The sequence below is a fragment of the Theropithecus gelada genome, chromosome 14, assembly GCF_003255815.1.
Source record: "Theropithecus gelada isolate Dixy chromosome 14, Tgel_1.0, whole genome shotgun sequence".
In the NCBI taxonomy this organism is placed as follows: domain Eukaryota; kingdom Metazoa; phylum Chordata; class Mammalia; order Primates; family Cercopithecidae; genus Theropithecus; species Theropithecus gelada.
Genome location: NC_037682.1, coordinates 3,354,908 through 3,369,464, shown reverse-complemented (window position 1 = coordinate 3,369,464; position 14,557 = coordinate 3,354,908). Strand labels below are relative to the sequence as shown.

At 56.8% G+C, this 14,557-nt stretch overlaps 1 protein-coding gene across 5 annotated transcripts in view; it reads left to right on the top strand.

Moving 5' to 3' along the window:
- The window catches only part of OSBPL5 (oxysterol binding protein like 5), an 80,085-nt gene extending 66,645 nt beyond the window's left edge, over nucleotides 1-13,440 (top strand). For 4 of the 5 annotated variants that reach the window (XM_025357004.1, XM_025357006.1, XM_025357007.1 and 1 more), the window contains 9 exons: nucleotides 137-235; nucleotides 6,055-6,152; nucleotides 6,553-6,642; nucleotides 6,725-6,861; nucleotides 7,330-7,515; nucleotides 7,824-7,950; nucleotides 9,719-9,857; nucleotides 10,494-10,596; nucleotides 12,201-13,440. In XM_025357004.1, coding sequence (XP_025212789.1) covers nucleotides 137-235; nucleotides 6,055-6,152; nucleotides 6,553-6,642; nucleotides 6,725-6,861; nucleotides 7,330-7,515; nucleotides 7,824-7,950; nucleotides 9,719-9,857; nucleotides 10,494-10,596; nucleotides 12,201-12,339 — 1,118 coding nt within the window. In that variant the 3' untranslated portion in view covers nucleotides 12,340-13,440. The remainder of the gene's footprint in view (nucleotides 1-136; nucleotides 236-6,054; nucleotides 6,153-6,552; nucleotides 6,643-6,724; nucleotides 6,862-7,329; nucleotides 7,516-7,823; nucleotides 7,951-9,718; nucleotides 9,858-10,493; nucleotides 10,597-12,200) is intronic. The other variant, XM_025357005.1, reaches the window with a different exon arrangement.
- The last annotated feature ends 1,117 nt before the right edge of the window (nucleotides 13,441-14,557 follow it).

Here is a 14,557-nt window from a genome sequence, read left to right as displayed (position 1 = left end):
GACTCACGCACACCACTGGAGGTGCCAGGAGCGTGTTCACCTGTTGGAAGGGGCTCAGACCCTGTGATTTAGGGGTGGCCTCAGGTGCGAAGGGGCTGTCCCCACTCACTGGTCCTGCTGCCTCTTGTCTCTGCAGGGAACTCGCTGTCGGCACTGCTGGACGGCAAAGCCACGCTCACCTTCCTGAACCGAGCTGAGGATTACACCCTCACCATGCCCTACGCCCACTGCAAAGGTGAGAGGCTCAGCCACCCACCCCGAGGGCACAGCGAGGCTCCTCCCTCAGTGAGAGCGGCTAGGTGCTAAAACCCTTTGGTTGTTGCTTGAAGAAATCTTTACTTCACCTTCACTCACCCGTGACTTTTTTTTCTTTTTTTTGAGAAGGAGTTTCACTCTTGTTGCCCAGGCTGGAGCGCAATGGCACAATCTCGGCTCCAAGTAGCTGGGATGACAGGCATGCACCACCACGCCTAGCTAATTTTGTATTTTAGTAGGGTTTCACCATGTTGGTCGGGCTGGTCTCGAACTCACGACCTCAGGTGATCCGCCCGCCTCGGCCTCCCAAAGTGCTGGGATTACAGGCATGAGCCACTGTGCCCAGCCTTGCCCATGACTTTTGAAGGTGGGTAATTCCAGGTGGAGGCTGTTTTACTGCCCTTTGAATATGTGCGTTGTGCTTTTTTGCCTTGTGGCTTCCACTGCTGTGGGGGATGATTAGCTGTCAGCTTATTTGTTACATAATCTGCTTTTCCCTGTAGCTGCTTTGAAGATACTCTCCTTGCCTTGGTACCCTGTAGTCTTGCTATAGTGCTTCAATGTTCGGATTTCTTTTTTGTTTTTTCATTAATAGACTTTCCTTTTTACAGTAGTGTTGTGTTTACAGAAAAATTGAGCAGGAAGTACAGAGAGTTCCTGTGTATCCCCTACACAGTTTCCCCTGTTACTAACATCTCACACTGAGGTGCTACATTTGGTACCATCGATGAGCCAATACTGATACACTGTTACTAACTGAGTACACAGTTCTTCCCTTTCACTCCTTGTGTTGCTCATTCTGTGGGTTTTGATAAATACAGAAGGACATGTATCTGCCATTACCATATCTCACAGAATAGTTGCACCACCCTAAAAATCTCTTATGATTAGACATGAATAGATGGATCCACATATTCCTCAGTCCCCCCAGGCCCTGGCAAAATAATAGTTTTGCCTTTTCCAGAATGTCGTGTAGTTGGAATCGTATGGTGTGGAGCCTTTTCAGATTGGCTTCTTTCACTCAGCAATATGCCCTTAAAGATTCCTCTACTAGGCGTGGTGGCTCATGCCTATAAATCCCCGTGCTTTGGGAGGTAGAGGTGGGGGGATCACTTGAGCCCAAGAGTTCAAGACCAGCCTGGGCAACATGGCAAAACCCTGTCTCTACAAAAAGTACCAAAAAATTAACCAGGCATGGTGGTGCACCTGTGGTCCCAGCCTTGGGAGGTTGAAGTGGGAGGACAACCTGAGCCCAGGTTATCCTGGGAGCCATCATGGTACCAGTGCACTCCAGCCTGGGCAGCAGAGTGAGACCCCATCTCAAAAAAAAAAAAAAAAAATCCTTGCCTGGTGCAGTGGCTCACACCTGTAATCCCAGCACTTTGGGAGGTCGAGGCGGGTGGATCACCTAAGGTCGGGAGTTTAAGACCAGCCTGACCAACATGAAGAAACCCCATCTCTACTAAATATACAAAACTAGCCAGGTGTGGTGGCGCATGCCTGTAATCCCAGCTACTTGGGAGGCTGAAGCAGGAGAATCGCTTGAACCCGGGAGGTGAAGGATACGGTGAACTGAGATCATGTCATTGTACTCCAGCCTGGGCAACAAGAGAGAAACTCCATTTCAAAAAAAAAAAAAAAAATCCTTCATGTCTTTTTATGGCTTGATAGCTCTGGATTTCTTTTTAATTTTTGCTGATTGAGGATTTTTGTTTGTTTGAACTCTTTGAAACTGAGGTTTCGTGGCTTTGATGAAGTCCGGAAATTTTTAGCCATTTTTTTTTAAGTGCCTCACTCCTGATTTCCCCATTTTTCCTAGAACTCCAATGAGACAGAATTTAAACCATTTTGCTTTGTCTCTCTTAATGTTTCCATCATATCTCTTATCTCTTTGCATCCTAGATTATTTATTTAGATGTATCTTTAATTAACTTGATGTATAACTCATCCACTGAGTTTTCCATTTTGATATATTGTTTCCCAAGAAGTTCTACTTGGTTTCATATCAAACCTGCCTGGTTTTTTTGTTTGTTTGTTTTTGGGGTTTTGTTTTGTTTTGTTTTGAGACGAAGTTGGAGTTTCATTCTTGTTGCCCAGGCTGGAGCGCAATGGTGCCATCTCAGCTCACTGCAACCTCCGCCTCCTGGGTTCAAGCAATTCTCCTGCCTCAGCCTCCTGAGTAGCTGGGACTACAGGCATGCGCCACCACACCTGGCTAATTTTTTGTATTTTTAATAGAGACGGGGTTTCTCCATGTTGGCCAGGTTGGTCTCAAACTCCTGACCTCAGGTGATCTGCCCGCCTCGGCCTCCCAAAGTGCTGGGATTACAGGCGTGAACCACTGCGCTCGGCCTTGCCTGTTCTTTTATACTCGTACGTTGTTCCTCGGTCATGTTTGCAATCCTTTCTGATAAATCTTTGAGCATTGTAATAAACATAGTGTTTTGTCATCTCTAGCTGGTCATTCTGATATTATAATTTGTTTGCTGCTGTATCCTCACTGTCCATAGTGATACCCTCGAAGGTGCTCAATAATTATTCGAAGAATGGCTGTATTTCGTAAAACCTCGGGATTCTAATTTGCTAGTTTTTTCTTTGTTTTCGTTTTGTTGGCTCAACTTGTTTTGTTGGCTCTCACATTTTCTTAGTAGGTTGTTTATGGGGCACAGAGGAAGTAGAGATTTGAATCCCAAACTCACCCTACACATTCGTGGAGAGTTCTGGGGTTTCTTTTTAACCTCTAGAGCACAGGCCCAAAACGAATGTTTCCTTGACTCTCCTTCTGGGATGAACGGGCTTTCTGCGGCTGTTCCTTTTGTTGAGTGTGTAGCCATGTGCGAGCGCCTGCTCTGTGGAAATGTCTTGGAAAAAATCTCTCTTGGTTACTCTGACCCAAGGACCTGTCTACCGCTTCCCACGGGAACCTCGGAAACCAAGATCTCAGATCAACAAATGCCGCTCCTTCTCTTCCCCGTCTTTCCTCTTCTCCTCCTCTCCTCCTCCCGTCTTCTCCCTCTTTATTTTTTCTTGTAGGGGAGTTCCCATATTTTCTTGCTTGCTCATTGACGCCTCCGTACTTCATAGATTTTTTTCAACTTTTTATTATGGCAAAGTTCAAACATATATAGAAGCACAGTTCACCCCACGTACCCTCAGCACAGCAAGCCGCCCACCTTCATGCTCTCCCCCCGAGTTAATTGGAAGTAAATCCCAGATGTCATATCATGTCATTTGTGTATTTTATTTTATATCACTAAAGATAAGGATTTCCCTTCTTTCTTTCTTTTTTTTTTTTTTTTTTTGACAGAGTCTTGCTGTGTCACCCAGGATGGAGTGCAGTGGTGTGATCTCAGCTCACTGCAACCTCCACCTCCCGGGTTCAAGCGATTCTCCTACCGCAGCCTCTCGTGTAGCTGGGATTACAGGCATGTGCCACCACACCCAGCTAATTTTTGTATTTCAGTAGAGATAGGGTTTCACTATGTTGGCCAGGCTTGTCACAAACTCCTGACCTCAAGTGATCAGCCTGCCTCAGCCTCCCAAAGTGCTGGGAGTATGGGCTTGAGCCCCCACGCCAGGCCAGGATTTCCCTTAACCATAGCCACAGTACTGTCATCCGACCAAAAACAAACAAACAAACAAACTCTTTGTTATCATCAAATCTGCAGTCTAGGTTCAGATCCCCAGCTGCCATGTGCCTGTGTCTTGATCCCCCACACACATGACAGCTGGCCGTTTGGCTAAGTCTCTGCATCATGCTCTGTGCATGACTGCCCTGTGTTTACATCTCCTTCGTGTCCCTCCCTCCTGTTTTTCCCTTGCAGTATATTAGTCATTTCCTCCTAGTCCCCTCCAGCATGGATTTTCCTGGCTGCATTCCTCTGCCCTGGGGATTTCCTATAAAAACCACCAATTGATTTGATCTCTAGTCGCCTGATCACGTTCAGCACAATTTTTTCAACACGACGCTTAATTGGGGGTTTCGTGTCTTTCCACAGCAGAGTGCACAGGGCCTGTTGTTCTTTGTGACATTAGCGAACATTGATTCGCAACGTCTGGATCCGTTCATGTATCAGGCATTGCTAGATGGTGACGTTCCATCCTCTTTCACTAAATCACCGGAAGGCTTCTTGAAAGAGAAACCCCCGGCCGGGCGCGGTGGCTCAAGCCTGTAATCCCAGCACTTTGGGAGGCTGAGACGGGCGGATCACGAGGTCAGGAGATCGAGACCATCCTGGCTAACACGGTGAAACCCCGTCTCTACTAAAAAAAATACAAAAAACTAGCCGGGCGACGTGGCGGGCGCCTGTAGTCCCAGCTACTTGGGAGGCTGAGGCAGGAGAATGGCGTGAACCTGGGAGGCGGAGCTTGCAGTGAGCTGAGATCCGGCCACTGCACTCCAGCCTGGGCGACAGAGCCAGACTCCGTCTCAAAAAAAAAAAAAAAGAAAGAGAAACCCCCTTGTCTACTACGCGGTTGCCCAACAGGATTGGTTTGTTTTAGGATAAATCCCAGGTTTTTTATCTTTTCAAAATAATGACTTTTTTCCCCTGCTGTCTTCCAAAGGTGATTGGCAAAGGTCATTATTGCCATGTATTATTTGATAGGAACATATTTGGTGATTTCAGAACCTTTCAGTTGTTAACTTTATTGATACTGATATTGCCCCATCTTTGGCCAGTGGGGGCCATAGTTGGCTCTGGGGCCCCCTGCACACCCCAGTAGCTTGGCTGGCATCCTTCCTTCTGCCCTGACCACGTGTGGACCCAGGACATTTCCTACACTAGACCTCTAATCGACCATTTCTCCAGGAAGCTCCAGGTTCCTTTCAGTAGGAAATAATATTTAGTGATCACAATCTGGAGGTCAAATCTGTTTTATTTTTTTCTTTTTTTTTTTTTTTTTTTGAGACAGAATCTCACTCTGTTGCCCAGGCTGGAGTGCAGTGGTGTGATCTCGGCTCACTGCAACCTCCGCCTCCTGGGCCTTCTTCCTCTCCTTGGAGCCTGGAGACCCCCCGCCAGAGCTGCACAGAGATGCCCCTTTGCCTTTCTAGGCCGCATAGCTTTCCATCGTGTGCATGGACCAGGGTGCACTCACACAGCGCCCTCTGGAGGGATTTGGCGGTATTTCAAGCCTTTGTTGCGACAAGTAGCTTGTTGTTTCTTTTCTTCCTTTTTAAGAGACATATTTTGCCGCACATTTCTAAGTGGTTTTCAGAGTGCGAATGTTTGGGTTTTGATGGCGGCGGCGGTGCTTCTTTAATTAGATTAACTCCTCCATATGCCGGAAATGGAAGAGTTGTCCTTTCCTTCATTAATTGAAAAAAAAAAAAGTATTAATTTTTTTAAACATACGGGATGCCTTCGTGGGTGCTGGTGCCCACTGTGTTCCGGGTGCCATTCTGGGACGCAGCAGTGAGTGAGAAGATGCCTGCTCTCAGGAGCCTGACGTCGGAGCGGGAACTGGGGAGTGAAGTGAAGCACGATGCATGCCTCACGGCGCTGGTGGCCTCCCGGAAGCCTGGAACAGGAGGCGACACATGGCATGAGCAAAGGCCCTGGCGAGGATAGAGCCCCCTTAGTCGGGGAGACGGCCCCTGAGGGACCAGGCGTGCCTCCCAGGCTCCACGCCTCCCAGGCTCCACACCCTCACCAGCCTCTCCCTGTGGGCTCTGCTCCCGGTGCCTCCTGTCCTTCTCACCCTCCCAGGGGTTGGTGCTGCTGGGTTGGGACTCAGCAGGGCCTGGGGCTCAGCAGGGCTGGGGCTGCCTGGCCCCTGACACTGGCTGCATTTCAGGAATCCTGTATGGCACGATGACCATGGAGCTGGGTGGGAAGGTCACCATTGAGTGTGCGAAGAGCAACTTCCAGGCCGAGCTGGAATTCAAACTCAAGGTAGCGCTGGCTGCAGCCTGGGGGAGACGAGGCCAGGGAAAGAACGAGGCCTTGGCGATGCCCCTCACACCCTCTCCAGGCCCCAAGGAAGGTTCCCCAAGGCAGTGCACTTGAAGGGAACAGCTCTTGACATCCCAGAACACAGACAGGGCCCAGAGAGAGGAGGCTGCTGCCTGCAGCCACACAGCGGAGCCAGCCCAGGCCCTGTCTCTGTGGCAGGGACCCTGCATCCTTGGGCAGAGGCGTGAGGGTCCCCAAGGCCTTGTTGGCTAGTGTTGGGTCCGTCCTCCTGGGCTCCCAGGTACCCCAAGAGAATAAATGTTCCGTGCCCCCATGAGGATGTGACTCTGAAGGCCCCGGCCCCCTCTCACGGGGCTGTGTTCTGGGTGTGGCCCTGCAGCCCTTCTTCGGGGGTAGCACCAGCATCAACCAGATCTCGGGAAAGATCACGTCGGGAGAGGAAGTCCTGGCGAGCCTCAGTGGCCACTGGGTAAGGGGCCGTCCCTCAGGGCAGGCACGGCCGGGCGGTCATCGCCAGGCCAGCCTCTGACGCCACTGGCCATCTGGGGCAGGACAGGGACGTGTTTATCAAGGAGGAAGGGAGTGGAAGCACTGCGCTTTTCTGGACCCCAAGCGAGGAGGTCCGCAGACAGAGGCTGAGGCAGCACACGGTGCCGCTGGAGGAGCAGACGGAGCTGGAGTCCGAGAGGTGAGGCCCTTCGGCGCCCAGGGACCCTGCTGACCACAGCCTGGCATGGCCGGTCAGGCAGGTCAGCAGGGCTACAGTGCGTGAGCATGGCCCCAGGATGTCCCTGGCAGGGAGGGCAGGCCTGGTGCATCCCTGGTGGCAGATCACGTGTCCTGGAAAGGACAGATGGAGGGAGGGGGTGTGGCCTGGAGTGGAGCTGGCTCCCCCTGACCTCTCACTGCCTCACTGCCGGTGGGTGACCAACAGGGGAGGTCCCTGCAGGGCAGGAGGTGGGAGCTTAGTTTTGGAAAAACCCATCTCATGGACAAAAGAAAAGCTCCCTTCAAAGTAGTGAGCTCCCTGTCACTGGAGGTAATCAGGCAGAGGTTGCTCTGTGCCTTCCTTCTGGTGCCAAGGGGCCCTGATTCCCAGCTGCTTAGGAGTCAGGCTTCCCGGGCCACTGACTCCGGGCGGGTCCCTGGCCCGCAGGCTCTGGCAGCACGTCACCAGGGCCATCGGCAAGGGTGACCAGCACAGAGCCACACAGGAGAAGTTTGCACTGGAGGAGGCACAGCGGCGGCGGGCCCGAGAGCGCCAGGAGAGCCTCACGCCCTGGAAGCCGCAGCTGTTCCACCTGGACCCCACCACCCAGGAGTGGCACTACCAATATGAGGAGTGAGTGCCGGCAAAGCCCTGGGGGCCACAGGGTGGGGCTGGGCCTAGCAGATGGGCTGAGAAGGGCCCAGGGGCTCCCAGCTTCCCTCTGACCTTCAGCCTGTCCCCTGGAGGAGCCAGTGGAGGAGGGTCAGATAGTGACACCCCCCACCGCCAGTCCTTACTGCAGGCCCTGCCCATGGGGTATGGGCAGTGGTCATTCTCCTGGAGGTCTCTGGCCACTGTTGGGGGGCTGAAGGCTGGGCCAGGACCGCCCCCTCACCTGAAGGCCACTGCCTGTGCTGACGGACACCCTCTGGACCCTCCAGCCACAGCCCCTGGGACCCCCTGAAGGACATCGCCCAGTTTGAGCAAGACGGGATCCTGCGGACCCTGCAGCAGGAGGCTGTGGCCCGCCAGACCACCTTCCTGGGCAGCCCAGGGCCCAGGCATGAGGTCAGCACCCCAGAGGCCCCACCCAGGGCTGCTCTTAGCTGCACGTGTGGCCACCTCCACCCTTCGCTCCTCACCTCGCTCCTCCCTTCCCCTCGCTCTGTTAAGTCTTAGCCCTTGTCTCCCAGTGGACCTGGGACACAAGCGTAGGCCCTCACATCCTTATCCCCCAGCCCCCTCGTCCCCTTTCCCTCTCTGCCCAGCATGGGACTCAGGAAACCAGAATTTGCAGGATGCTTAGTTCTAGGGGCACCTTGGCGTGTGGGACCCTGTGTCTACTGTCTCTCAGTCCACTGCCCCCAAAGTCTCCCTCTGCCAAGTTAGCAGCCACATTATCCCATTCCACTGATGAGGAAACAGAAGGTCAGGGCAGCCCAGGGCCCTGCCCAGGTAGGAGGAGGAGGAGCCAGCACTTGCACAGATCTTGGGTCTGGAAAGGGGAAGCAGGACAGCAGGGAGGCTCCACAGAGGAACCCGAGGAAGCTGCCTTGGGTGTGTATTGGTGCCATGCCTTGGGCGGCCACCAGGTGGTGCCAAACCCACACGCCCCCGTTCCAGGTGTGCTGAGCCACACCAGCCGTGCACCTACTGCATGCAGAGCATGCAGAGTACGGCCAGTGCTCACCCGCGGCAGGCAGGATGGGGCATGTTCCCCAGCTGATGCCGTCTGGGCCAGACTCAGATGAGAGGCCATGCTTGCCTGATGGTCCTAACTTCCCGAGAAAGCTGGGGACCACGGTATCTTCTTGGCCTCATATCCCATGCTCTGCCTGCCAAGGGACCAGGGAAGAAGCCTCAGGAAGGCAGACAGATGCACCCCTGCACCCCCTGTCTGCAGTACAGTTTCCATCCCCCCGAGCTCAGGCCAGACAGCTAGCTCCCGCCTTCCCTTGGCCCCAGCCCCTCCCAGTCCCACTCCTCAGCCCCTCCCCACCGATCTCCAGCAGATGTCCATCCCCAATGCCCTCTGCAGCCTCCCACCCCTCAGCCTCTGCAGTCAGCCTGGGCTCCGCCATGCCTCAAAAACCGTCCCATGGAGTACCTTGTGGCCAAACCCACCTGCCCCACCTCTGACCCCACCTGTCCTGGCTCTGACCCAACTGCACCATCGCTGACCACACCCAATGCAGAGCATCCCTGGCACCTCTCTGGCCCAAAAGGCTTGTTACGTGGTGGTTCCACAGCCAGGTTCTGCTCTTTCCCCACCCCTGAGCATCGGTTCCTGTCCTGGGTTCCTTGTGAGCTCAAGTAAGGGCTGAATGGATGAGCCCTGCCTGCACTCCTGGGGTTGTGAGCAACCAGCTGAGTCTGGGGGTTCCCCCCGGAGATGCCCCTTGACATGGGGAACCCTAGCCATCTGGGGTTCCTATGGACCCGCCAGCTCCCACAGTGGCCTTGGCTTTCATCTGTCCTCGTGGTTCAGGGGTCAGAACCACCCTCGGCCCCCCATGCCTTCATCTCTGCATTTATTGGATGCCACCCCATGGTGGGCCCAGGGCAGGTGCATCTGCACCACCTTGCAGGCCCTTGCTCACTGTGAGGGGTCAGCAGCTCTGTCTCACCCATGAGGAAACAGGCCCAAAGGGGCCGTGGCTACTCCAGGCCATGCCGGGGCTGAGACAGACCCCTCCAGCCAGCTCCACAGTCCAGCAGCTGCCCTCCCTGCCAGCCGCCTCTAATACTGTCCTGGCATAAGCATGCCACCATGTCCCTGGGGCCTGGGCAGGGGGCGTGGGTGGCTCTCAGCTGCAGCAGCTCTGTTTCTCCGCAGAGGTCTGGCCCAGAGCAGCGGCTTCGGAAGGCCAGCGACCAGCCCTCTGGCCATAGCCAGGCCACGGAGAGCAGCGGATCCACGCCTGAGTCCTGCCCAGAGCTCTCGGACGAGGAGCAGGATGGTGGCTTTATCCCTGGTGAGCCCCCTTGGGCCCAGCCCCAAGGCCTCTGTCTGGTTCGCGCCTCAGATGCTGACCTGGCTGGTGGGGAAGCCAGAGAAGCACCTGCCCAGATGTAGGGCATCTAGATGTAGATGTAGGGCAGCCTCCCAGCAAAAGCTCCTCTGCTGCCCTGAGGGGCCCCCAGCAGGCTCTGCCCTCTCAGAGTCTGGGAGGCAGCCCAAGGGCCGAAGTGGGGCATGGTGGGGGCAGGGAAGAAAAGGAGCGGGCCCAGGCCAGGGGCTCCCCAGCGGCGAGGGTGGCATAAGGGGCAGGTCTAGTGCCCTCTGCCCCTGCCCTCTGCTCCTTTCCTGTCACCAGGAGCTGTGTCTCCCCGACTTTGCCCCTGCCTCTGTAATGGATGGGCCTTGCCTTGGCCACTTCTGCCTCCCAGGCCTGTTAGAGGCTGGTCCAGCCAGGGAGTTCCCTCCAGAAACATCCTTAGCGCCCCTCCCTCATCTCCGTGTCTCCAGCTTGACCCTGCAGATTTCCCATGAGGTGGGGCGGAGGCCCGAGCTGGATGTGACCCCAGGACCCACATGCCAGCGCCCCTGGACCTCCAACTCATCCTCGCTTCTCCCTTCCCCTCCTGTGTCTCCCTCGGGGCCATCCCAGGCGGTGAGAGCCCATGCCCTCGGTGCAGGAAGGAGGCGCGGCGGCTGCAGGCCCTGCACGAGGCCATCCTCTCCATCCGAGAGGCCCAGCAGGAGCTGCACAGGTGGGCCACACTCATTGTGTGCATCCAGGCTCTGGGTCAGAGAGTGCGGGAGACCTGGTAGAGCTAGGGCAGGAGGCGGGGAGGCCAGGAGGCCGGGGCCGGGCTTGTCATTGGAGCTGGAAAGCAAAAGACCTGCAGGGTGATGAAAGGAGGAAAACCGCCGAGGGCAGGAGAGGGTGTGGGAGTGGCAGGCGGTGCGGTGTGACCAACCAGCCAAGTTGGCCATGCCTGGCAGATACTGAGCCGGAGATGTCCTGGAGCCCAGAGGAAGGTGCCAGCCCAGCATGGCCTGGGGTAGCCCCAGGAGAGACCCTGAGGTGTGTGGAGCGAGGTCGCAGCCTGGGCTCACTGCGGTGGCCCCGCACCTGCACACGGTGGCTTCTCAGGAATGGCTGGGGAAGGAGCAAATGGGAGTGGCCGAGAGCCGGCGGTTGCAGGCCACCAGGGCCACATGGCCCCTTCCTGTCAGCAGATGCCACCGATGGGGAGCAGAGCACAGGGTCCATCTCGGGTCCAAAGCTCCTGCCTCTGAGCCAGGCTGAGGCTCTCACTGGCTGTGGGACCTTGGCTGTCATACCTCAGCCTCCCCTCTGTAAAGTGGGCTTGATATCCCAGGGTGAAATGCAGCCAGGGCACAGGCCTGGGCTCTGGGAGGCTCAAGAGCCTTCGAGAGCTGTCACTGTCCCTGTGTGAGCATTTCCAGAAGGTGCTCCCTGGTGAGGCTGTGTGGGCAAAGAAACAGGGAGGCCTGGCTCCCCAGAAGCAGGTCAGCTGTCAGGCAGGTGGCCAGGGCTCAGCCAGAAGCTTCTGCAGCAAACCAGATACCATGTCAGAGGCCAGGTCCTCCACAGCAAAGTACTCCAGCTCGGGGGCCAGGGTCTCCACGGCAGAGTACTCCAGCTTGGGGGCCAGGGTCCCCATGGCAAAGTACTTCAGCTCAGGGGTCAGGAACTCCACGGCAGAGTACTCCAGCTCGGGGGCCAGGGTCTCCACGGCAGAGTACTGCCAGCAAGAGGCTCGGACAGCAGCGTCTGCTCCCTCATGGTCCTGGAGGCTGGAGTCCGAGATCTCGGTGCCGCAGGGCTGGTTTATCCCGAGACCTCTCTCCTGCCTGGCAGACGCCACCTTCTCACTGTGTCTGTGTCTTCATCTCCTCGTCGTATAAGGATGCCAATCCTATGGGACCAGGGCCCACCCTAATGGTCTCCATTTAAATAAATACCTCTTTAAGGACCCCATCTCCAAATACAGTCTTATCTGAGGTGGAAGGGGTTAGGACTCCAACATATGAAGGTGGCAGAGGCATGACTCAGCCATAATCGCAGAGGTGGGAGGGAGGATGTAAAAGGCTGGCTCCCTGATCCCTGACCCTCCTCTGCCCTGGATGTGCCCAGGGAATCCGAGTGTAGCCATGGTGCCCTGGGGCCCTCCCACTAACACGCTTACCACCCCCACCTGCTCCGATGCCCCTGGAGGGCCATCCTGTCTCCACCTCGGCCCTGGGTCCAGCACCTGGTCAAGCACCCAGGGCACCATCCTGGCCTGTGGGAGGGGGACTTGCTGGCATTGTCACAGTCCCCATGACCTGTCCCCTGTCCTTGCAGGCACCTTTCCACCATGCTGAGCTCCACGGCACGGGCGGCACAGGCACCGACCCCAGGCCTCCTGCAGAGCCCCCGATCCTGGTTCCTGCTCTGTGTGTTCCTGGCATGTCAGCTGTTCATTAACCACATCCTCAAATAGGAGCCCTGAGGGCAGAGCTCCTGGCCAGCCCCAAGCCCTCCCTCCCAGGCACCCAGCACTTTAAGCCTGCTCCGTGGAGGCAGAGAGGCCTGGCAAGCACAGCCACTGTGACGGGGAGTCCAGGCGCAGGAGGGACCCGGGGCCACAAGGGCGCTGCGGGCCCAGGTGTGCTAGGCCCCTGTCGGGGGACACTGGCCTCTCTGCAGGGCCTTCTGCCCAGCGCCGGCCTTAATGCTAAAGCCAAATGCAGCTTCTGCTGTGCAACACACTCCCGGCCATCTTGCTGTGTCACCCCCTGTCCAGCCTCCACTTGCCATGGGGGATGGATGGATTTAGGGTGGGAGGGCCTGCCAGGGCCCTGGACAGTCACACCCCAGCAGCAGTGAGTGGGCAGGTTTGGAGGAGCAGCCAGGGAGCCCCGAGTGGCCCAGGAGTCCCCCCACACACATGGACGCATAGGCCTGCCTTCCTGAGACCCTGTCCACGTTGCCGGGGCCACCCTGGTGGGGCCACTGGTGGGTGCCAGGGACAGGTTAGGGCCACACTGGGGAGGGCATTTTGGTTTTTTATTCTACCATGTGCAGTTTGGATGGGAGCCCCACAGAGGCAGGTCCTGGAACCACCCACCCCTACACCTAGACGCTCGCTCTGGTGGGGGCACGCACAGGTGGAGGTGGTTGTGGGTGCAGGGGTGTGGGGGGCACAGGGGTGTGGCCTAGCTGGCCCCGCACCTGGGCCGGAGAGGCTCAAGTTTGCCACTTTACTCAGACCGATGCACAGTCTTCCCATTTTACACTTTTTTAATAAACATAATTGCAATATTTTAGGCAGGCTGCGAGCCGCAGTCAGCCTCCGCGTCTGGCCTCAGTCCCCGTGTCAGTGCCGCTCTGCGTGTGCGTGTGTGTGTGCGTGTGTGTGAGCCTCTACACATATGTATATACATACAGAGCCTTAAACTACATCGTGGCGGTGCCGTCTGAGCTGTAGCGGATGGTTTTGTTTCCAGTTTTTGTACCCATGTCCTTGTCTCCCTTCCTCCCCCATCTGGGGATGTGTCTGTGCTCCACACCTTGAAGTAAACAGACACATGTGTGTTCTCTTGCGGGACTTCTGGAAACGAGATGGGGGCTTCCCAGGAAGACTCAAGGCCAGCGTGGAGCTGTGTGGGGCTGGCTGGAGGGACCTGGGAGGGAGGAGGGTGCAGAGTTCGCAGGGAGCCATGGGCAGCTGGCCCGCCCTGTGGAGCAAATGCTGGGAGGCTGGGGTCCCATCACCGCCCAATGAGCCAGCGGGGGACACGGAGCGACACTTCCCACAGGCGCTCCAGGCACCTCAGAGGCTGCTGGGGGGCATTGGCACAGTCCCTGAGGCCAATGCTGCCAGTCACTGAAGGGGACCCCCAGGCTGGACCACCTGACCTGCTGCCCCTTGTTTCAGTTCCACTGTGGCCACCGCCCCTGCTACTCAGACACCAAGGCCAGTGAGTGGGCCTGCCCAGGGTGCCCCTGAAGGAGGGGTGGGGGCACCTGACCACAGGCCCCATGTGACAGCAAAGGGAGACTGCAGCCCACCCCTCACAGCAACCAGAAGATGAGGGCAGCCAGGCAGTGCCCAGGAGAGGAGAACGCAAAGGGCCTCGGGTCACCACCTCCCTCGGCACCTCCCTGCCTCGACCCCCAAGGCCCCAGGAGAGGAGGGGCTGTGGCTGGGGTGGAGGGAGAGGCAGGGGGTCCTGCCCCCAGCTCCTCTGGGGAGCCTCATGTTCACCTCAGACAGCCAGGACTCCCAAGACCCCCCAGACCACCTGGAGGAGGGGCAGGGTCCCTGCCCGGCTCCAGCACCCCTGTGTGGAGGCCACACGCCATGAAGCAAACGAGCTCAGAGTGTGAACCCTGGGGGTGACGGCCTTCTGCATCTTGATGCTGGGGCAGGCTGTTCCAGACACCCCACCTGGGACCCCTATCTTGCCTCCTGCACCCCGGGCCCATGCAGAGCAAACATGCTCAGCCAGATGGCCCTTCCCAGAGGCAGCCTACCCAGGGGTCCTCCTCCCACCAGCTCCAGCTCACCACAGGGCAGGCCCTCCCCCCACACCTCAGCAGCTTCACACACCCAGGGGCAAGACTGGAATCCCCTCCAGAATTCTCCCTCTATCTTACTAAGAGCTGTTTATTTTTTAATGTGTTTTTGAGACAAGATCTCACTCTGCCACCCAGGC